The following is a 23,004-nucleotide window of genomic DNA, read 5'->3' as shown; positions in this document are numbered from 1 at the left end:
TCCACAAACAGGTTGTCTGTAAGTGACCATAGCTGGTGGGAAGTATGAAGAAGGAAGTCTCCACCTTCATTTCCATGTTTGTGGACTTAATATGAAAGATAAAAGGTGGGTGGGGGCTTCTGGAGAGTCTCATCTTCTCCCCCTTCTCCCTATTCCAAACAAGCAGGGAGCTGGTTCAGATGTGGATATCAATGGGGAAAGTGTATACATGCCTTGCCTCCACCTGTGGGCGTTCTCAGGTGTTGGCAGAGATTTGGGATGCTGCTGCTTCTGGGATCCAGAGATTGCAGGGACTTGGGGCTTCTGTGCTGCTTCTCCAGACTCAGCAACAGACAGGCCAATGACAGGAGCACTACCTTTTCATTGCTGATATTGTGTTTTAATAGTACGGCTCCTAGAGGATATTCAGATTGAAATAAAACATCTGTTGTCTGGAACTGACTGGAGCTGAACCACTCAGAGAATACTTCAGAAGGACAGCAATGCCAATTGTTACTTCGGCATTGACAGTGTGGCTTCTGCAGCTGACCATGCTACAAGGTGATTGATGGAGTTGGGGAAGTGCTTGGAGAACAGTTACTCCAAGGTTAAAAGTTGTGAGGGCTCCTGGGAAATCATACCTTCTCTGTGCCCATATTTTTCCAGGGACAGTCCCAGATTTACAGAAGCTATACCAATTTCTGATTTGATCCTGGAATGTCCCACTTTTCTTTAGGACGTCTGTTCTTCCCAACTTAGATAGTTCCAGGGTAAAGCCATAACTTTAAAAGAGCTAAAGTCCTGATGAGCCCAGGTTTAAATGTGGTTCTGAATACATCTGAATACATCCCCTAAGAACCATGTTTCAGAATGAACTCGTGGCACAATTGTCAAAGGTGTTAATTTTTCAACCAATTGGGAAAAGATTGGCTGCATTCACAGACAATCATCTGTCAGGTTATTAAGCTGACATATGCACATGATGCCTTTTGCCCACCCCACACAGTCTATTTGCTCCTCCCCTCACCCCAAGCTGTGATGAAAGTAGGAAGCTTCTAAGGGATCTTCATGTTTCATGTTTTGTCCAAACCAGGGAACTATGGTTACCAAATTCAGAACTAACCAGGCAATTAAACCGCTATCAACCCACTTTTTTATAACCTGGTTTGTTTAAAGTGATTAACGATACTAACCTGATTCTCAGAACATGGAATGTCTGAAGTGGGCCAGTTTAAACAACTTCCCTTCCCCCTTGTTCATACATACAATCCTACACTGTGTCATTCTTCTACAATGACTCTTACCTGGGGTATCTTCTTTCTTTATTTTCCTCAGGTGCTACAAGCTCAAAAGCAGGTAAGAGTCGTTCAATACATTGGAAGGAGTTTTTCACAGGAATCTCTGTGGAGGAAACTAAAGAAAAGGCCTCCTAAAAACCAGAGGTCTTGTAATCCAACATCCTCACCTTAGACAGGATACTCCTTAATATGTCACATTGATATGAGGAAGATGAACCCACAATAAGCTGATGTTGCCACACCACAAGTAAAGAGTAGAGCAAACAAGGCATCGCATTCTAGATGTGATTGCATGGTCTTCAGTAAGAATTGGTTTTAGGTGTCCAACTTCCTTAAGACATGGTGCCAAGCTGCACGCTGTGATGCCAGGGTGGAGGAAATATTCAGTCCTCGAGATTCTCCTCAGTTCATGCCCCCTCCAAAGGCCACACTGCTTTCCCCATGTCACCCACCCTCACCAGCCAGCCATTCATACTGCCTGCTTGGAATGTGTCCTTCAACTGTGCTGCTACCTTTTTCTTATCTGGATGGAGAGATGTCAGTGAGGGGATGCAGAAGCCTCTGGACTTTTGCGTGGACTGGAATGTGCTCCACTTTACAAAGGTAACAGTCTCAATTCCTTTGCCCACTAAGCTGTGGAAGAAAGGCCCACCCATCAAGCATCTCACATGAAGAATCTTAAAATGACTCTTGCCATCTTAATCTCTGACCCATGGAAACCAAAAACCCCAAGGTTTTACTGTGGTACCTCGCAAGACAAAAAACTCGCTAGACGAAAGGGTTTTTTGTTTTTTGAGCTGCTTCGCAAGACGATTTTCCCTATGGGCTTGCTTCGCAAGACGGAAACATCTTGCAAGTTTGTTTCCTTTTTCTTAACACCGTTAATACAGTTGCGACTTGACTTCGAGGAGCAACTCATAGAACGCGGTGTGGTAGCCTTTTTTGAGGTTTTTAAAGACTTTGGTGATTTTTGAAGCTTTTCCAAAACTTTCCCGACACCGTGCTTCGCAAGACGAAAAAAATCGCAAGACGACAAAACTCGCGGAACGAATTAATTTCATCTTGCGAGGCACCACTGTACATGGTTCTACTTCTAGCTATGGTGGTGGAAGACGTATGGGAGAAAGGGGTGCCAAAACTGAGAGCTAAGGGTCCAGGACTCATGGATTCCACTACCACATATATGAGTAAGGATGGGTGAGAATTTTAATTTGGTTCACATTTAAAGGTAATTAAAGGCCTAGTTTGCACTTTCTCAAGCAGTAAGCAGTATATGTGAAGCAAAAATACAACCATACTTCAAACTTCACCCTTTTCCTAATTTTGCACTGCAGAAATTAAACTGCTGTAAATGTGCTAAGAAATAAAAAAAGTCAATTTCACTTACCAGATGAAATGCCCATTGAACCCAGGAGAATCAATGACAAGAAATATGGTTTTAAAATCTGCAAAAAAATCTACTTGTAAACTAATTCAAATTTAGAAATTTTGTTGTTTTTTTTTATAATAAATTTTTATTAATTTTCCATAAATAAAAAAGAGACAAAACAAAGACATAAACATAAACAAACAAAAACACGACTTCCCCGTACCACCCCTTTTCTGCATTCTTGTTTCAAGATTTTTCAGCAACCCTCTGATCATAACTTAAATATATTTCATGTATTTAACTTCAGTTAGTTATTAATACAACTGTAGTTCTTTATCTCTTATAACTCTGAGCCCCTAATTTTCCAAATTACAACAGTTTTTAAGATAAACTTTAAATTTGTTCCAATCTTCATCCACCGCCTCTTTCCCCCGGTCTCGAATTCTGCCAGTCATCTCTGCCAGTCCCATATAGTCGATCACCTTCGTCTGCCATTCTTCCAATGTGGGTAATTCTTGCGTCTTCCAATACTTTGCTAGAAGAATTCTTGCTGCTGTAGTGGCATACATAAAAAATGTCCTATCCTTCTTTGGCACCATTTGGCCCACCATACCCAAGAGAAAGGCCTCTGGTTTTTTAACAAACGTTCTCTTCAGAACTTTTTTTATTTCATTATAGATCATTTCCCAGAAAGCCTTAATCTTCGGGCAGGTCCACCAAAGGTGATAGAAGGTTCCCTCCGTTTCACTACACTTCCAACACTTGTTGTTGGGCAAATGATAGATCTTTGCTAACTTAGCAGGAGTCATGTACCACCTGTAGATCATTTTCATAATGTTTTCTTTTAAGGCATTGCATGCCGTAAATTTAACACCAGTGGTCCATAACTGCTCCCAGTCAGCAAGTTCAATGTCATGCCCAATATCCTGTGCCCATTTAATCATATTAGATTTCACCATTTCATCTTGAGTATTCCATTTCAACAGCAAGTTGTACATTCTTGACAAATTTTTAGTATTGGGTTCTAACAGTTCTGTTTCTAATTTTGACTTCTCCACTTGGAAGCCTTTCTTTCTGTCCTGTTTGAATACTTCATTTATCTGTCGATAATGTAACCAATCTCTCACCTTAGACTTCAGTTTCTCAAAACTCTGCAATTTTACATTTTCACCATCTTGTTCTATAATTTCACAATATTTAGGCCAATTAGAACCCATATTCAATTTTTTCACCTCTTTTGCTTCCATTGGTGACAACCACCTGGGGGTTCTACTTTCAAACAGGTCTTTATACTTAATCCAAACATTATACAGAGCTTTCCTCACCATATGGTTCTTAAAACCTTTATGCAATTTTACCTTGTCATACCATATATATGCATGCCAACCAAATCTGTTGTCAAATCCTTCAAGATCCAAAATGTCTGTATTCTCGAGGAGCAGCCAATCTTTCAACCAGCAAAACGCTGCTGATTCATAGTAAAGTCTTAAGTCCGGCAGGGCAAAACCCCCTCTATCTTTCGCATCTGTTAATGTCTTAAATTTTATTCTTGGCTTTTTGCCCTGCCAAACAAATTTCGATATGTCTTTCTGCCACCTCTTGAAACAGTCCATCTTGTCTATTATTTGTAATGTCTGAAACAGAAATAACATTCTAGGCAATACATTCATTTTGATAACAGCAATTCTGCCTAACAAGGAAAGTTTCAGCCTTGACCATATGTCTAAATCTTTCTTAACTTCTGTCCAACATTTATCATAATTGTCTTTAAAAAGATTCACATTTTTCGATGTCAAATTCACCCCCAGGTACTTCACTTTTTTTGCTATCTCCAAACCTGTTTCATTCTGGAATGTCTCTTTTTCTTCATTTGTTAGGTTTTTTTCCAAGACTTTAGTTTTTTGTTTGTTCAACTTAAATCCTGCAACTTGACCAAATATCTCGATCAGTTCTAAAACTCTTTTTGTGCTAGTGATTGGCTGTTGCAAAGTCAAAACTAGGTCATCTGCAAATGCCCTTAATTTATACTCTCTCACTCCGACCTGAATTCCTTTAACCAACTGGTCCTTTCTAATCATATTTAGCAAAACCTCCAGAACCAGTATAAAAAGTAGGGGGGAAATAGGGCATCCCTGTCGTGTTCCTTTCTCTATAGCTATCTCTTCCGTTACCACATTATTCACAATTAGCTTTGCCTTCTGCTCAGAATAAATTGCACCTATACCATTTTCAAAACCTTGGCCTACCCCCATCCCTTGGAGATTCTTTTTCATAAAACTCCAACAAATATTGTCAAAGGCTTTCTCCGCGTCCACAAAGATCAAAACCGCTTTTCTGTTAATGTTCATTTCCAACAGTTCCACGATGTCTATTATGTTCCTCACATTGTCAGACATGTGTCTTCCCGGGAGAAAGCCGGATTGGTCCTTATGAATCTCACCTGTCAATACTTTCTTCAGTCTTTTTGCTAAAATGTCTGCAAAAATTTTGTAATCCACATTTAATAATGATATCGGGCGGTAGTTCTTAACCTGGTTCTTTTCAGTCTCGGTCTTTGGTATAAGTGAGATAAAGGCCTCTTTCCACGTTTCAGGTGCCTTTTTCCCCTCCAATATTTCATTACAAACTTCTTTCAGTGGTTGCACTAAACCTTCTCTCAAAGCTTTATAATATCTAGCCGTCAGTCCATCTGGTCCTGGAGACTTTCCCAGTTGTGCCTTTTGAATGGCCTCCTCTATTTCCTGTTCTGTTATTTTCTCATTCAAAATCAACTTGCCCTGTTCTGAAATTTTCGGTAGTCCATAATTTTTAAGAAATTCTTCTATTTCTTGTTCGTTTACTGGCCCTTGTGTGTATAATTTCCTAAAAAAACTTTGGAAACAGTTACTTATCTCATTTGGCTTATGAACATTCTTTCCCTCTATCTCCAAACAAGTAACTGTATTCAATTTTTGCCTCTTTTTCAATTGCCATGCAAGGAGCTTCCCACACTTATCTGCAGACTCAAAAGTCCTTTGTCTCATTTGTTTAATTTTCCATTCTATCTCTTGATTTGTCAGTTCCATATATTGCGTCTGATAATATTTTATCTCTCTCAAAATTTCTTGAGACTTTGGTTTTGACCTCAGTTTCTTTTCTCCTTCCTTCATTTTTTCTAAAATTCTTTCTTTCCTTTCATTTTGCTTTTTCCTCTTGATTGAATTCTGTTGTATCAGGAAGCCTCTCATCACGGCTTTACTCGCGTCCCAAATTGTTCTTTTTTCCACGTCTGTTCTCAAATTTATCTCGAAGTAATCTTTCAATGTCTTTAGGGCCTTTATACAGAATTGTTCATCTCTAAATAGGGAGTCATTCATTCTCCATCTAAAGGATCCAGTTGTTGTCATTTTCATTTCCATCTTTACGGCATTATGGTCGGAGCAGGTTTTTGGGCAGATTTCTACTTTTTTAATCTTTGTAGCCATCACACTAGATACCCAGATTTGGTCGATTCTCGTCCATGTCATTTTAGATTCCGAGAAAAAAGTTCCCTCTCTCTCGAGAGGATTCTTTGTTCTCCAGATGTCGATCAAGTCCATATTTTCCGTCATCTCGAAGAAAGTCTTTGGTAATCTTCCTTCTTTAGATATTGTCTGTCTTTGTGCCTTGTCCATATTTGTAGAGACCACTCCATTCATGTCCCCCATCATTATTATTTTGCAGTCGAGATAATCTAGTAAGGTCTCATGCAACTTCTTAAAAAATTCTGCCTTCCCATCATTTGGTGCATATACTCCAATTATCAAATATTTTTCCCCCTGGATCTGTACTTCAATTGCCAGGTATCTTCCTTCTTCATCCTTAAATTTTAATTTTGGGTCCAATTTTTCCTTTGCATAAATCACTACTCCTCTCTTTTTTACTCTATCGGAAGATATAAATTCTTGTCCCAATCTTTTGTTCACCAACAATTTCCTGTGTGCTCTAGTTATATGAGTTTCCTGTAGACATATCAGATCCAGTTGTTCCCTTTTCAAAATGTGGAAAACCTGTCGTTTTTTTCTGGGATGGTTCAAACCGTTGCAATTCCAGCTTAGAAGTTGCAGAGACATTTTGTTTGTTAGATGTTTGATCCTCCGACTGCTCCAAGTTTTTCTTCCTCTTCAGTTGGCGGTTGTGGTAGTCCAAATGATAGATTTGCAATGTCCGTCAGCCCTCCTCCTTCTGATGTTAATCCTTGTCCTTCTCTTGCCGGGTCCACCGTACCTTTCTGTAGGTCCTCTAGGTTTCTCTCCAAAAAGTACTCTTTCTCCTGTACTGTTCTTATTCTTACTTTCTTCCCTTTGTAGTTAAAGGACAACCCCTGTGGGAATTCCCACCTGAAGGGTATGAAGTTCTTCCTCAGCAAATTGGCAAGGTCTCTATAAAAAGTCCTCACTTCCAAGATGTATTTAGGGATGTCCTTAAAGATTTGGACTTGAATGTTTCCAATCACCAAAGCTTTTTGATAGTGAAGGTTCAGTATCTTGTCTCTTTCCTCTTTGGTTCTAAAGGTGATCAGACAATCCCTTGACTTCTTGCTTTGCTTTCTACCAAGTCTGAAAGCAGTTGTTATCCCCACTTCATCTTCCTCCAGATCTCCTTGCCAATTTTCCAGAATTGCCTCTGTGAGAAATTCCGCCAGATTGTCCTCTTCTTTCTCTGGAACCTGTCTAAATTTCAGATTTCGTTCTTTCCGTTGTAATTCCAGTAAGGAGAGGGCCGCTTCATGCTCATTCACCTTTTTCTCAATCGGCACAAGTCTTTCCTGTGTCTCACCTGCAACAGATTTTGCACTCTCTGCAATTTTCCTTGTTTCTGAAGATTCCTGAATCAGTCTATTTATAGATTCTGTGTTTGTTGCCACTGATGTGGTATTCAGATCCAATCTTGCTGTAAGTTCTGTCAATTTCTTTGAATTTTCTGTAGATTGCTTTGTTAAGGCCTCAAGGGATTGATTTATTTTAAGCAGTGCCTGTGTCATAGATTCCATTGATGCTGCTGTCACACAGTCCGGTGCAGGCACTGTGTTGCCAGAGATTGAACCTCTTTTCTTTTGTGTTAGTTTAGCTTTAGATCTGGTTCTTATCTCCTCTGCCGTGCCACTCATATCCCAAGGCCGTTCTCACAGGAAAAACTTGCAATGGAAAATCCCACTATTAGTCAAATACTTTGCAATTTTTCCCTCTTAGCCCTCAAGAGGGAGCAGTTAAAAGTTTCCAAGTTAGAAACAACAAAGAGGCAGAAAGCCGGATGTAGAAAATCTCAAGTCCGCCATTAAAGTTGTAAAACTTTTTCTCCAATTTAAATTTGGTTAGACCAATGTCAGTAACAAAGTCCCATTCAAATCTTAAATGTCTTAAAGTTTTTTCACCATTTAAGGTATAGTCTATATCCACTTCAAAGTTATTTTAAAGAACAGTTTTCCCAGTGTTAAGTCCTGGCAGGTCGTCCCGGGGATCAGAGCAGTGAAAAACTTTGTTTCCCTTTAAGTTAAAAGTATCTTCACAAGACTGTCTTTTTTCCCCCCTTCTCCTGCCAATCTGGAGGGGAGAGATACTTTTGACAGCTCAGGTTTGACAGTTCGCAACTAAGTTTCTAATAACTGCAGCGAGGTCTTTCGTTGCTTTAAATTCCTGCAGTCCGGGGGGGGCAGACTTCCTTATTTTTTGCCCTCCCGGTTTCAGCCAAATTTTCTATTTTTAAAGGTTCCTGATTTTTTTTCCCTTCTTACTCACGGGAATCCAGTCCAGATTTTCTTTTCAGGAAGGAATCGGCGCTCTCCGCTAATGGCGACGCGGCTTCACTCCGCAGGCTGGGTAGCGACTCTCAGCACCGCGCTCACTCCCGATGCCGCTCCGGAGCCTTTAAAAAGGCTCTTTCACAGTACCGGGGGGCGCAAAGGTGCCCACCGAGTCTCCTTGCTCTCAGGCTTCCGCGCCTGAGATTTTAGGGGTCCCCCACTCGCCGTAGCGGGTAAGACCCGAACTTGCGGAGCAGTCCTTCTCCGGAGCTCGGAGGTAGGACCGCCATTAAGCGCTGGCACCGACCGGAAGTCTCTCAAATTTAGAAATTTTGTTTCCTCGTGTTCTCCACCTCTTCTGCTACATTACTTCCATTATGTGTGTGCTGCAAACTGTAATGGCAAATCCTCTTATTTCCTCTTCCACAGAGAGTGGGCAGCCAATAAATGCTCCAAAAATAGTTGGGGGCCAACCAGCCTCTGATGGGTCATGGCCCTGGCAAGTCAGCATTTCGCTGTTTTCTTATCCTATTTGTGGAGGCTCCCTCATAGCCGAGCAGTGGGTCCTGACAGCAGCTCACTGCTTCTTCTATGGGTGAGTATCATACAGTATGTATTGCTTTGCAGCCATTATAAAGCTTCACCATACAAGGCCAGACTAATTTCAGCTGCCTACCAGTCAGCTTCCTGGTATCTTAGGCCTCAGCTGCACCATACACTTAAAACACTATCATACCACTTTAAACAGCCATGGCTTCCCCCACAGAAACCTGGGGACTGTAGTTTGCTGAGAGCTGTTAAGAAAGTCCTGCTCCTCACACAGATCTACAGTTCTCAGAATGGTTTCAAAACCCACCCTTCTTCCCAGGGAATTGAACTCTTGGAATTGTAGCTCTTTGTGAAGTATACGGTTAGGGTGAGCCACAGGAAATCAAATGTCAGCTAAGTCTTTTGCCCTTGTATTCACAGACTGGGGCCCAGGTTCCGATACAATGTCCTCCTAGGTGCCCATCAGCTCTCAAACCTCTCTGATAATGCTGTAGCATCTGCTGCAGAACAGATTATCCTCCATCCTGACTACAATGGCAGCATTGACCACACAGCAGATATTGCTTTAATCAAGCTGAAGTCGCCTGTGAGCTTCACTGACTACATCCTCCCCATCCGCCTGCCAGAGTCCTCTACAAGCTTCTCTTCAGAAGAACACTGCTGGGTAACTGGATGGGGAGATATTCAAACTGGAGGTGAGGGGTTTTCTTCGTAGCACTTTTTCAGACTCTGTGACTCATCCAAATGAACAGCTCCGGGACATGGCACTGGGGGGAGGGTCCACAGGGGTGGTTGCCCTGGGCACAAAATTGTTAGAGACCCAACATTTCAACATCCAACGCTGCCTCAATACATCTGTGCACTTCCGTCACTGGGCTCTGTCGAAAACGGTTTCTCCATGCAAACCAGGAAGTGACCTCTCCAGACAACAGAACAACTCTTCTTTTCTTATCTCTGTTGCTGTGATCACCTGGGCGACGCGGATGCCATTAGTTGAATGCACGTGCGTACTCCATTTCCCTCACAAAAGTAACATAGAAAAATGCATACCAGAATGAAATTTCCACTAAAATGCTGGTGAATCTTCATGAGGATTTTTAAAAAAGATTTGCAAAATGAACATTCTCCCCCCCAGGGCCAATCCTACCATTAGGCAGAGTGGTAGAGGTGACTCAGGTGGTGAAGGGTGTGGAGCAGTCAGAACTGTAGGCGTCATGTGATCTGCCTGCGCTCTCAAACTAGCCTGGTGCCCTCAAGCACAGTGGAGGATTCAGTCCCACTGCCTGTGTTAAAGAAGACACCAGCATTGTTCGTGGAATCTCAGAGGGAGGGAATTTGGTATTTTGCCTCAGACAGCAAAATGTATTGGGCTGCACCTAGGTTTCCCTAGAAATAAATATGGGAGGAGAAGTTGTCCCAAAGTGTGGCAGCTACATATCTACAGTGTAAAAAGGTAAAGGTACCCCTGCCCGTACGGGCCAGTCTTGACAGACTCTGGGGTTGTGCGCCCATCTCACTCAAGAGGCCTGGGGCCAGCGCTGTCCGGAGACACTTCCGGGTCACGTGGCCAGCGTGACAAAGCTGCTCTGGCGAGCCAGCACCAGCACAGCACACGGAAACGCCGTTTACCTTCCCGCTGGTAAGCGGTCCCTATTTATCGACTTGCACCCGGGGGTGCTTTCGAACTGCTAGGTTGGCAGGCGCTGGGACCGAACGACGGGAGCGCACCCCGCCGCGGGGATTCGAACCACCGACCATGCGATCGGCAAGCCCTAGGCGCTAAGGCTTTTACCCACAGCATGTACTCAGTGCTAAATTTTTGTCCTACTGAATGCCTCTGCATTCCATGAACACTTTTCCTTTCTCTATCTTCTAGTGTCTTTACCTGCCCCACAAACTCTCCAGCAAGTGAAGGTGCCGCTCATAAGCCGAGAAGCCTGCAATGCTCTCTTAAACAGTGTCTCAGAGAAGGGCTTAAGAAAGGATCCTGTCAAGAAGGATATGATCTGTGCTGGTTACCCAGAAGGTGGGAAAGATTCCTGCCAGGTAGGTTGTTCCATGACCTGTTCTTCATACAGCCATCAGAGAAGGTAGACAAAGGCAGGCTCTGGCGTGATGGCATTATAAAAAGAAAAATACCTTATGTCTTTATGAAGAGAATTTTACAAGACAAGAGATTCTGCCTGAACACCAGGAAAAACTTCCTGATGGTAAGAGCTATTCAACAATGGAACGGACCCCCTTTGAAGGTGATGGACTCTCCTTCCTCAGAGGTTTTTAAGCAGAGGTTGGATGGCCATCTGCCAAGAATGCTTTAGCGGAGATTCCTGCATTGCTGCGGATTGGACTAGATGACTCTTGGGGGTCCCTTCCAACTCCACAATTCTATAAATCTACGATTCTTTGAATGATCGTGTTGTGTGAACATAGCCCTTAGCCATTTCTTCCTAATTTTGGTCTACCATTGGGAGATGGCAGCTTCCAGCTTTTCAGATTCACCTATTTCCCCAAGAGTTCTTGTTGTTTTGTTTAAAAATATTTCTGTGCTGCTTGTTTTAGCAATAAAAACCTAAAAATATAAAAGCTTCATGTAACCGAAACCAAGAATAAAATAGATTCGAAAGAATAAAAAAATACTTCCTCTGTTTAAAATATGTATAGCACACCTTTCTTTATATATAAAAAAGTTTCCCATACATGTCAACTCAGAAACAAGTCCTCTTCTGTTTGGTGGGGTTAGTCTCAGGTCCCTGACTAGCTGTAATTGTTAGGTTGTAGAGACCAACAACATCAGGTTCGCCATCTCTTATTATAAACCTTATTTCAGTCCCCTCGGCTGATCAGTATTTGGAATCTGTTGCTAGAGTTTTCCACCATGGATTCCATGTTTTCTCCCATCTCTTTCTCCACAGGGTGATTCTGAAGGACCTTTGTTTGCCCCAATGAGTCCTGTTCACTTCAACGAGACTTAGTTCCAGGTCAATGGGTAAAGGGTTGCAGCCTTGGTCATTTAACTGTATGGCTTGGGGCTCAAATGTTGAAACTCAGTAAAATCCACATAAATTTGTATCTGAGATTAAAGCCATCAGTTCTAAAGGGAAGAAAGTCTACTTATATTGTTTTTGAAAGATGGACACCACACATATCAACACAGATGATGCTTTCCCCCCTTCTCTCACACACAGACCTGAATGCCTCTTTTAAGATGGCCCAAGTCGTCTACAATTGTTAGAATTAGTTGCGTTGGTGATGTTGAATTGAATAATCCTTATTAATTTTTTCAATAGTCTTTCAAACCCTACAAAGTAGAGCAATATTTCTACCCCTAGTGTTACAGGTGCAGTCGAAGGGGGCCAAGGCTGACAAGGTCACAGGTTAGTACCTGCCGGAGGCAAATGAAGATTTCTATCGGATGCTGGGAACTTGTTGTACTCCAGATGTTTCTGGAATACAACTTCCACCATCCCTGACCATGAGCCATGCTGGCTGAAGCTGTTGGCAGGTAGAGTTCAGAGGCATCTGAAGGGCCACCAGTTCCCCATCCCTGGTTATAAACCTCATTCCAGCTCCCTCATCTAATTGGTATTCCTAATCAGAGTGCTCATTGCCGTGTTCACCACAGATCCTGTACCATCTCCCATCTCTTTTTCCACAGGGTGACTCCGGGGGACCCTTAGTTTGCCAGCTCAAAGAAGGTTGGATGCAGGCTGGGATTGTGAGCTGGGGAAGGGGCTGTGGCCAACCCTCCCGTCCAGGTGTCTACATTTCAGTACCTTTCTATGCCAACTGGATCCAAGAGAGAATACAGGGTAGAAATGGGGGTGGTGGGGAAATTGGTGGGCTACCCAATGTTGTGACATTCACCTCGGTGGCGTTTGTACTGGCCCATTTGTGAGAAACCAGTCTGCTGGCTTCCAGTCTGCCCACCAATTGTATGGAATAGCTTTTCTTTCTTTTTTTAGTTTTAGTTTTTATTTATACTTTGCAAATGTATACATTTCATTAGTTTTACAATCAACTTAACATTCTCCATTTGAGCTCGTTTTCTCCTCTAAATATATAATTTTCAAACAAAATCAAGAGCAGATGAATGGATATGTTCACAGCTGCTATATTCACAACTAAATATGATTACATTAGAGTATACATTTGAGTTTTATTATTAACAGCATGCAGGATAATCTTTGACTTCCTTCCCCCTTCTTCCACGGTTCCTTAAATTTATTTTTTAATATCTTCTGCATATCCAAATTCATTTAACTTGCTCATTTCATTATCAACTGCAAATATACACTCTTATATAACTGCAGGTTATTACAATAATCCTGCTATTGCCTTTATCTGTTTACAATTTATCTGTAAATATTCAATAAATCATTTCCATTCTTTTATAAAAAGTTTGTTATCTTGATTTCTTATTCTTCTGGTAAGTTTCACCATTTCTGCATATTCCAAAAGTTTTTGTATCCATTCTTCCTTTGTTGGGACTTCTGCTTCTTTACACTTTGGGGCAAGTAGCGTTCTTCCTGCTGTAGTAGCATACATAAATAAATTTCTATACAATTTAGGTAGTTCTGCCCCTATAATTCCCAAAAGAAAAGCTTCTGGGGTTTTTTTAAATAAAAGTTATTTTGAACATCCTTTTCAATTCATTGTATGGAATATCGTGAGTTAGGCTGCTGGTTGGACTCATTTAAATCACCACATGTAGTAGGGATTCAGGGATGCTTACCTTTACTTCTCTCTATTTAATCTCAGCATGTCTAACTTATCACATTTCAACTGTTTTGTAAACACCTGATAGTGGGTTAACCAACCAGCAACCAACCCAGACATCTGTACTGAGCAGCTACATGGTAGAAGAGAGGGAGAGAGAGCAAAGGCTTTGTTAATGCTTTCTCCCCGAGTAAGGGGGTGTGACCTAGCTAAATCTGGCTGGACAGCTTACTCTATGGTCTTAACCCCTTCATGCATGAATTAGAGCTAAGCATGTTGGTTATATGAGGCTGATTTATCCCACAATAACAATTCTGGGAGGCAAATTAGGCTGGGAGAGTGTGACTGGCTACAGGTCACCCAGCGAGCTTCATGGCTGAGTGGGAGTTTGAACTCTGGTCTCCTAGGTCCTAGTCCAACACGCTAACCACAACACCTCACTGTTACACCCAAAGTGCCCTGGAATTGTCACTTGGAGAAAAAGCAGAGACTTTTTTCATCCATGGTCTTCATTTGCAAGCTATGATACTTCAGACTTTTACAGTGATACTGAAGGTGCTGCTTTAATGTCCACAGTTCCTTTTTATTTATTTTATTTTTTATTAAATTGACATTTTTTAATGACATGAAAACAAGTGGAGAATAAATTCATCACCTGGAACATAATGAAGTATAAATTGAATTTTTTCAGCTCACTCAAGTCTTTTATTAGCAATAGTCTGGATGCAATAAGATTGCTTTGTATTTTACTCATGATTTTAAAATCATCAATAAATTGTTATAGAATGCTTGCAATCGTTTTATACCTTCTATTCTTTGTATGATTACTCCCCCCCCCCTTTTAAGATTAGTATGTTGTCATATTAAGTGGGAATGATGTTCCCTATTCCTTGCTCTGATCCAAAGTAACGCCTCAACCTTGATCAGAATAGTAATAGAATGAAATCTCTTACCATTGACAAAAAATATAGTTGATGGAGCCATTATTCTTTACAGCAATCTTCAGAAACTACCGTATTTTTCACTCTATAAGACTCACTTTCCCCCTCCTAAAAAGTAAGGGGAAATGTTTGTGCGTCTTATGGAGTGAATGCAGGCTTCACGGGCTATCCCAGAAGCCAGAACAGCGAGAGTTCTAGCTCTCGCTGTTCTAGCTTCTGGCTTAGCCGCGCGAAGCCTCCGCAGGGCAGCGGGGAGCCTTCATCCCGCTGCCCTGCGGAGGCTTCGCGCAGCTATCCCTGGCTTTTGCAGGAGGTGGGGGAAGGGACAGAGAGCACGGCTCTGTCCCTTCCCCCACCTCCCAGAAAAGCCCGCAAGAGCCGTGCTCCCTTTAAAGAGCACATGGCTCTTGCGGGAGGTCAGGGGAAAGCCAGGAGGCTTGCTTTCGCTGAAGCCAGGAGAGCAAGCGGGATCGGTGCGCACTGATCCCGCTTGCTCTCCTGGCTTCAGGGATAGCCCTGCAAAGCCTCCTGAGCGAAGAGGGAGAAGCACTCCCTCTTCGCTCAGGAGGCTTCTTATTTCTTGTTTTCCTCCCCTAAAAACTAGGTGCGTCTTATGGTCAGGTGCGTCTTATAGAGCGAAAACTACAGTATTTGGAACTATGATGCTTTTGTGCTGACATAGCTAAGCAACGGTATTATCATTGAGAAAGCAGCAAGGCCCTGTGTAAATTGAACTGAGTTCCTGGATAAAAGAGTAGAAATATATGAAACATCTGTGTAACAAATAAATAATTATGGCTTATTACGACAGAACAGCAATACCACCAAACAATTTTGAGAAAGATAAGGATTTTAAAAAATGAAGACTGTTCATCTTGAGTTGGAAAATGCTGGGGGGGGGGGTTTAATATGATATTGAAAAGAAGAAGAAAAATAACTATGTTCAGAAATTTTCTGATTTCAAGGGTAGCCAACACTGTGCCTTCCAGATATTGTTGGAATAAAACTTCCATCAGCTTCAACAGCAACATGAATAGTCAGGCATAATGGAAATTACAGTCCAGTCACATCAGCCCTCTTGTTTTATTGCCAATGACAGCCAGGAACCTTCTAGAGACAGAAGGTGGAAGAACTCAACCACAGACTGAGCCCTTTACATAAAGCAGAGGCAAATTTAGGTCGCAGTGGGCACAGAGCCTTGGGGACACTGCAGGGAATGCTGTAACTATGATGTAGAATGAAAGGCAAGAGGCTGGAGGCAACCACATTTTGGCATCGCACAGGGCACCACTAAAATGTGAGGCCTCCCAAGGTCCTCCATTGCATAAAGGGCAACATCAAAATTGTGATGGGGATATTTCTTGGACACCAGGCAGTCTGTACACCACAATCTCCTCCCTGTATAAAACAGGGACTGCTTTGGAAAGTCAATCAAAAATCCATCTTTATCTGAACCCCCTGCCTGAAAGAGCAGCTGTCAAAACACTAGAATTTCTTGAGCTGCAAATTTCCAGCAGAGATCAGGAAGTCTCAGAATTTCTTCAGCTGCTAAACTATATTGAATTATGTTAGCAGCGGCTATTTGAGAAGTGCAATTTCAAGAACCATATGCATTCATCCGAGTCTGTAAGTGGCATGCTGCTTACCTGGTAGGTATAGTCCTGTACCACAGCCAAAAACAAACAGTCCCTGCCCATAGACTTGTCATCTTGCCAGAAGCTCAGCACAAAGGAAGAGGGAATGATGAACAGGAAATACACGATATGTGAGATTCTGGAGGTGATATGGGGAATTCAACGAGGTGCCCTCCATATGCTATTAAACTACAGCCTCTCTTGCTATTGGCTGTGGCACATCAGGCCTGAAGACCGAAAGCTTCTAATAGGCGCCATGTTAGCTCCTCTTGTAATGTTGCTTTAGGCTGTCAGTACAGCACCGGCATGTGCAGAACCAATGCACCAGATCCTCCTCCTCCTCCTCCTCCTCCTCCTCATATTAATTTTATTATTTATTAAGTTTGCATACCAGCCTTCATCCAAAGATCTCAGGGCACATCACAGCATAAAAACACAAAATAGAAACACAAAGTGCTTAATAAAAACAAGAACAAAAGTAAAACCATAATTAATCATCCCAAGGCCTGGTTGAAGGGGAATGTTTTTGCCTGGTGCCTCACTGTGGCTAGTGGGTGTGAGTGGTTTGTGTCCATCCATTGCATTATTAACATTAAACCTGTTAAATAGAAGGCCTGACACGACTTACAATGCTGGATGACCGAGTGTGTACGGTTACCAACCACACTGGAACTTTATTTGTTTGGCCATCGATGGCTACACGTAATGCTTTGAATACAACCAAAGCAAGTCCATAGTTGCCGTCGAATGATACTATAACAATGGAATAAATGGAAGTAAAAGAACAAAAGCAAATGAAATAAATTCCTCCTATCAGTATTCACTGCAGTAGGTGTGGCAGCGATACTGACATGCAAATCTTTATAGCTGGTGCTGGATTCTATAAAACTATGTAGAGCTTTGGAATGAGGAAACAGCCCAGATAGTTGATGCAACTGCCTCACAAGTGCCCTCTCCTTAGGGGATAAAGTTGGTTGAGTTTGCATTTTAATGCAAACCTACGTAATTCATGCTTCCAAAACTATGTGCAAACGAAAACACAACTATCCTTTGAAATCCTCCTAATTTTGTGCTGCAGTTATCCAAACAAATAATGCATACATTAGGAGGAAGTGTGATTAAAAGCAGTTATATTAGTGAAAATGACATGCAAAAATATATTACATTACTACTAATAATAATAATAATAATAATAATAATAATAATAATAATAATTTTATTTATACCCCGCCCATCTTGCTGGGTTTCCCTGGCCACTCTGGGAGGCTTGCAAACATGCATATTAAGTAGAATTGCATACAAAATTGCAAAATTGCACATTAATATGTTAACTATTTTTTGTGATTGCAGGGGATCTCCTTTGAGCATGACTAACGTGATCACACCCAATATCTTGCCCAGTTATGGCTTCTGTGGATTGCTCTAACCATTTCCTTCTCTATGGTCTGTTTTGCATCTCATGCTGCATGCAGTCACACCCTTTTTATTTTAAAAAATCAAAATATTTTGTTTATTGTTGTTCAAACCAGGAAACTAATGTGTTTGTTTGGAGTGACTACTACATAATGCCGCATGATAAAATAACACATCTGGTATATTTATAAAGGGTGATTTCTCCTTCCCTATAAAACTAGCCACCATTCCTAGAATACAGAGTCTTTTCCACCCGGCTATGAAGGAACCAGGTAGGAATGGCAAGACTAGGACAGGATGTTTGTATGTTTGAAATGCACAGGCAATGTTGTTTGAAGTGGCCAAAGTGGACATTGTATAGGAGATCTATGTATCTCCCTGTGGAATTTCCTCCTACATTGATTTCCCAAATCCAAACCCCATCCACTTGCAGCTACAATTAGCTGCAGAGGGCGAACATAAAGGCACCATTTAGGTTGCATAGCAAGATCCCATTATGGATGGCTGAAAGAGCTTGTCCCTGACAACCCTGAAATTATTAGTCATGAGGGCATGTGACTAGTACCATTGGTACCCCTCTCCTCCATGAATTTGTCCAGCCCTGTTTTAAAGCCACCCAAGTTGGTGGCCATCACTGTCTTCTGCAGGAGCAAGTTTCATGGTTTAACTATGAAGGAGCCCTTTCTTTTTTTTCTGTCCTGAAAAAAAAATAGAGAGACTCTCAGGAACCCAAAGAGGAGGAAATGCACAGAAGCACCACCCTTTCCCCTTGATTTGGAACATTATATAGCACAGTAAAAATTGAGATCGAAGTTCAACATTTACTGGCATTCGTTGCAAAAGAACCATCGGGAAGATACTTCAGAGAAGGACTGCAGAATTAGAAGTGAGTGGAGTATGTTGTTTTGCCCTCCTTACTGGTACTGCAGCTGCTGCAACTAATTGTGCCAAAAGGTGATGGATTGGTGAGTGGGAATCAATCCCTCAAGTTTTCCCCACCTTTCAGGGGTGTAAAAAGGAGACGGGTTAAAAGAGTGACGGCTCTAGACTGTCACTATTTTGCGGAGCAGGGGGATTCAATGACATAACCAGCAAAATCAGGTTGTGTGTAACAAACCCACTTCCTAGCAAAATTAGATATTTTTGTGATAAGAGTGGAGAGAAATGCACTAGGAATTGCAGGAGAATATCTGCTCAGCACAGTAACAGCGAACCTCCCTGCCGAAAAATTAGGATGAATGCTCCATAAACAGGTTGTCTGTAAGGGAAAATTGTTTGTGGCAAGTGTTTAAAAAGAGGAAATTATGCCCCAAATAGTAAGAATTCAGAATTTTATAAGAATTTAGAAGGAAAAAATTGGGATCATAATAATGAAAATATAATTCTCATAGGAGACCTTAATGGTGTGACCTGAAGACTTGGACAGAAAAGAAAAGAGATGAACGTTGGGAAGTTACTTCTTACCTTCTTTCAATTTTCAATTCTCAAAATCACTAAAATCAGGAGGTAGAATAGATAATATTTGGGTTTCCAAGAAAATAATATTAAGAACAAGTAAAGCAGAGATTTTGCCCAGAGTAATGTCAGACGATAACCCGACAATGCTGGAAGTAACACAGAAGAAAGAGTATATGAAAAGGTGGAGACTAAATGAGAGTATCCTGAATGACGACGATGTAGTTTAAAAAGCCAAAGATATGTTAGAATAATTTTTTCAAATTAATAACAAACAAGGGATGGACATTGATATAATTTGGGGTGCCAGTAAGGCATATATGAGGGGGTTCTGCATCCAACAATCTGCTATGAAAAAGAAAAATAGAGATCAAAACTTCAACCTAATGCTTAAAGAAATAAGACAGAATGTAAAAGAATTGGCAAAAAATCCTAAGAACGAGGAAGCCCAAGTGAGGATTAGGATACAGTGGTACCTCGGGATACATACACTTCAGGTTACAGATGCTTCAGGTTACAGACTCCACTAACCCAGAAATAGTACCTCAGGTTAAGAACTTTGCTTCAGGGTGAGAACAGAAATCGTGTTTCGGCGGCGTGGCAGCAGCGGGACGCCCCATTAGCTAAAGGAATTGCAACTACTAAAAGTTGTCCAGATAGTATATCTATAATGTTTCACCATTTATAATTAGTCTAGCCTTTTGGGAGTTATAAATTGCTTTTATACCTTGACATATTTTCTTGCCTATATTCATCATTTCCAATGTTTTCTGCATAAATACACACGAAACATTATAAAAGGCTTTCTCTGAGTCCACCAGGATCAGTGCTGCCTTCTTTTCTGGTCTCATTTCTAAGTATTCTATTGTATCTGTTACCAGTCTTATGTTATTATAAATTTGTCTTCCCAGTAGGAAGCCTGACTGATCTTTATTTATTATGCTTGCCAATATCTTTTTCAATCTGTTAGCTAGAATTTTTGCAAATAATTTATAATCTGAGTTTAGAAGGGAGATTGGTCTATAATTTTTAATTTCCTCTAAGTTGGATCCATGTTTCGGTATTAATATAATTAGGGCCTCTTGCCATGATTCTGCCACTTGACCTCCTTCTAAAATTTTGTTTTTATTTCTTCTAACACTGGTTATATTTTCTCTTCCAAATTTTTATAATAAATTATAGATATACTATCTGGACAACTTTTAGTAGTTGCAATTCCTTCTTTTATTTCACTTTAGTATTTCTAAGGGAACAAGACACGGCTGTCCTCTTTCACCTCTCCTCTTTATCATAGTTTTGGAAGTATATTTGAAAGCAGTAAGAGAAGACTAAGATAGAAGGAATAAAATTTGGTCATAGGACTTATAAGGTTAGAGCCTTCACAGACAACCTAATAATCACAACAGAAAACCCACTAGAGAGTATTGCAGCAGCATTGGGAAAAACAAAGGAATTTGGACAACTATCAGGATTCAAAATCAATAAAGAAAAAACAAAACTCTTGGTAAAAAACAATTTCAGACATCTCGGCCGCTGAACGTTTTGGAAGCTGAACACCGAAAACCCAGAAGTGAATGCTTCCATTTTCGAACACTTCCGAATGGCTTCCGAGGCGAATTTCTCCATTTTCCCTATTGAACTTGCTGACAGTCCTTTGATCCTCAGTTTTCGAATGTTTTGGAATTCCGGAAGAGATTACGTTCAAAAACCGAGATTCCACTGTATCATTTCTAAAGTTACCTTGGCAGCTGGGTGCTGTGCTTCTGTGTGTGAAACTGGGAAATGGAAAAGTCAGTGTTTTTCTGTTAACCTAGTATTTTTCTCTCTCTGGTAGATTAAAAGAGGCAAGGGGGGGAGTGCCCCTCTGTTTTTGAGGTTATTTGTTTGTTCATTTCTCCTCCCATCTTCTTTGCAGCTGGAGACTGCATGAACAGAGTTTACTGGTGGTCTCCCTCCAAAACTGCTTAGCTTCTCCAAAGTTTCTGCATTATGTGCTTCCCTTATAACATGCCTTAGGGTATTCTGAGCAGAGGTAGCTGGTGCTGATTGTAACGGTAGAGTGGAAGTCAGGGTGAAGACCAACACTAGATGGAGCAAAATCCTGTGACAGGCAGGGCCAAATAATTCTAGTTTTCTCCCCATCACCCTCCCTGCTGAGTTCTACAAGGGCAACACTGAGATCTAGGCACTTCCAGCCCCTGGAAGTAGGAAGGCCAGCAGATGGGGGCTGGCGGAGGCTGGTGGAAGAATGTTCCATTTGCCCTCAAGAGCCAGCATCCACTGGTTCAGGGGTGTCATAATACTATACCACAGGCAGAATGGTTTTTTCCCCCTGCCATTGAAAGAAACACACAATTTTTCAGTGTGAAACTGGGTGAGTCAACTTGGGTGTGTAGCTAAGCACTAAGCACTCCCACATGCAGGGAGTGCTTTGGTCAGCAAGCAAAGGTCCTGGGCCAGGTTCTGAGAAGGTGGCACGCCCAGCTCCCTCCATCAAGCTAAGGAACAGTTTTGTGCATGCAGAAATGAAGAGAAGAGGCAGTTTTGAAGAGATGTAAAAGCAACAAGACAGAGAGCTGGGAAGGCACCTTGGTGGGGCCAATATCTCCCTAAAGGGAGGTGGAAGACCTGCTGCAAGGGGGAAGTGTACTATGCTCAGCTTGTATATCTGTAAATAAGCTAAATATTACAAAAAAAAAATCCAAAGTTTTCTCCCCCAAAGGAAATAAAAACTCAAAGGAGTGCTGCCGTTTACAGTCTTGGAAAGCAAGAAGCATGCATCAATATGATTCATCCATTGAGCCCTACATTTTTCTCCCCTTCCTCTTTTATCTCCTCTGTGCTGATTTCTAGACTGAAAGCAGCTCAGGGCAAGGACTTTTGTTCTTCATAAATGCCATGCATATAAATGGGGCTATAGATAAACTACCCCCAATAGTACCACTAAATAATAATAACAACTATTTTGTTGTTGTTGGCACCCATCCCTCCCCCACCACAGGTATTACTCCTCCCCTGATATGCCATACACCCCAATAACTATTTTACACTGTTATTAATTGGTAATTTGTTTATTTTCATTTATTTATTTTAAAACACTTACGTACTACTTTTTATCTAAGTATTCCAAATCCATAATATCACTCAAGCGCTGCCAGAAAGTTTGGCAACCATAGCCCAAGGCATGCAGGAGACAGGAGGTCTCAGGAGGTCAACAGCGATTTGGGTTGCTAGGATCCAGAGGACTGAGGGACTTGGGGGTTCTGTGATGCACCTCCAGATTCAATGAAGGAAGCATTATCCTTTCACCCTTGATACTGTATTTGATCCTAGAAGACATCCAGACCGAAATAAAACGTCAGTTATCCAGAACCGACTGGTGCTCAACCACTCAGAGGACACTTCAGAAGAGGGACAGCCATGGCAACTGTGTCTTTCACGCTGGCTGTGTGGCTTCTGCAGCTGACCATACTGCAAGGTGACTTAGAGGGTTTGGGAAATGCAGAAATCCCCTCCATGCAGCCTTCGTTTAGGGGATAGGAAGGTAATCTGGAGCAATAAACATATTTTAAATAAAAAGCTTGCCACTACATTTCTTCCTTGTAGCTCAAAGCAGCTTCTGTAGGGGATCTCACATTAACTACATCTTAACCTCAGCAAGGTGGATGCATCTTGCACCTTTAAGCCATGCAATACAAAGGTGGGAAGCTATCAAAACAGCATTTCTCCTGCACACAAAATCGCAAAAAAATTATTGTTGCTTTGAGGAGGAAAGGAAACCACATGCTCAGCATAACACAGAATTATGCTAGGAGCTTTCTCTTGTACCCCTGCTGCTGCTAAGTAGCGGCATCTAAAAGCTCTGAGAGCCTTTGCTCTATTGTAGCCC

General features: G+C 41.5%; 2 protein-coding genes and 1 long non-coding RNA gene across 3 annotated transcripts in view; 2 read left to right on the top strand and 1 right to left on the bottom strand.

The window, feature by feature from the left end:
• Nucleotides 1–260: 260 nt before the first annotated feature.
• Nucleotides 261–2,770, bottom strand: LOC144325104 (uncharacterized). The gene is made up of 3 exons (XR_013390391.1): nt 2,665–2,770; nt 1,284–1,392; nt 261–394 (listed from the first exon to the last, which is right to left on the bottom strand). It is a non-coding gene; the product is annotated as an uncharacterized LOC144325104 (long non-coding RNA).
• Nucleotides 386–13,662, top strand: LOC114583222 (serine protease 27-like). The gene is made up of 6 exons (XM_028704561.2): nt 386–540; nt 1,315–1,335; nt 8,837–9,002; nt 9,377–9,651; nt 10,833–11,002; nt 12,612–13,662. Exons 1-6 carry the CDS (start codon nt 483–485, stop codon nt 12,849–12,851), a joined length of 930 nt encoding a protein of 309 aa, XP_028560394.2. The 5' UTR covers nt 386–482; the 3' UTR covers nt 12,852–13,662.
• Nucleotides 13,663–18,398: 4,736 nt separating this feature from the next.
• LOC114581432 (transmembrane protease serine 9-like) overlaps nt 18,399–23,004 on the top strand; it is a 43,645-nt gene continuing 39,039 nt past the window's right edge. Inside the window, exons 1-2 of the mRNA XM_077918129.1 lie at nt 18,399–18,546; nt 22,449–22,593. Coding sequence (XP_077774255.1) covers nt 22,536–22,593 — 58 coding nt within the window. The 5' untranslated portion in view covers nt 18,399–18,546; nt 22,449–22,535. The remainder of the gene's footprint in view (nt 18,547–22,448; nt 22,594–23,004) is intronic.

Source organism: Podarcis muralis, chromosome 13 (genome assembly GCF_964188315.1).
Source record: "Podarcis muralis chromosome 13, rPodMur119.hap1.1, whole genome shotgun sequence".
Classification (NCBI taxonomy): domain Eukaryota; kingdom Metazoa; phylum Chordata; class Lepidosauria; order Squamata; family Lacertidae; genus Podarcis; species Podarcis muralis.
The sequence above is the reverse complement of the archived record's forward strand: the minus strand, read 5'-3'. Positions and strand labels throughout refer to the sequence as shown.

Coding starts and splice junctions, on each gene's coding strand:
- LOC114583222 (XM_028704561.2), top strand. CDS start 483: ATGCCAATTGTTACTTCGGCATTGACAGTGTGGCTTCTGCAGCTGACC. Junction 541..1,314: donor GCAGCTGACCATGCTACAAG/GTGATTGATGGA, acceptor TATTTTCCTCAG/GTGCTACAAGCTCAAAAGCA. Junction 9,003..9,376: donor GCTCACTGCTTCTTCTATGG/GTGAGTATCATA, acceptor TTGTATTCACAG/ACTGGGGCCCAGGTTCCGAT.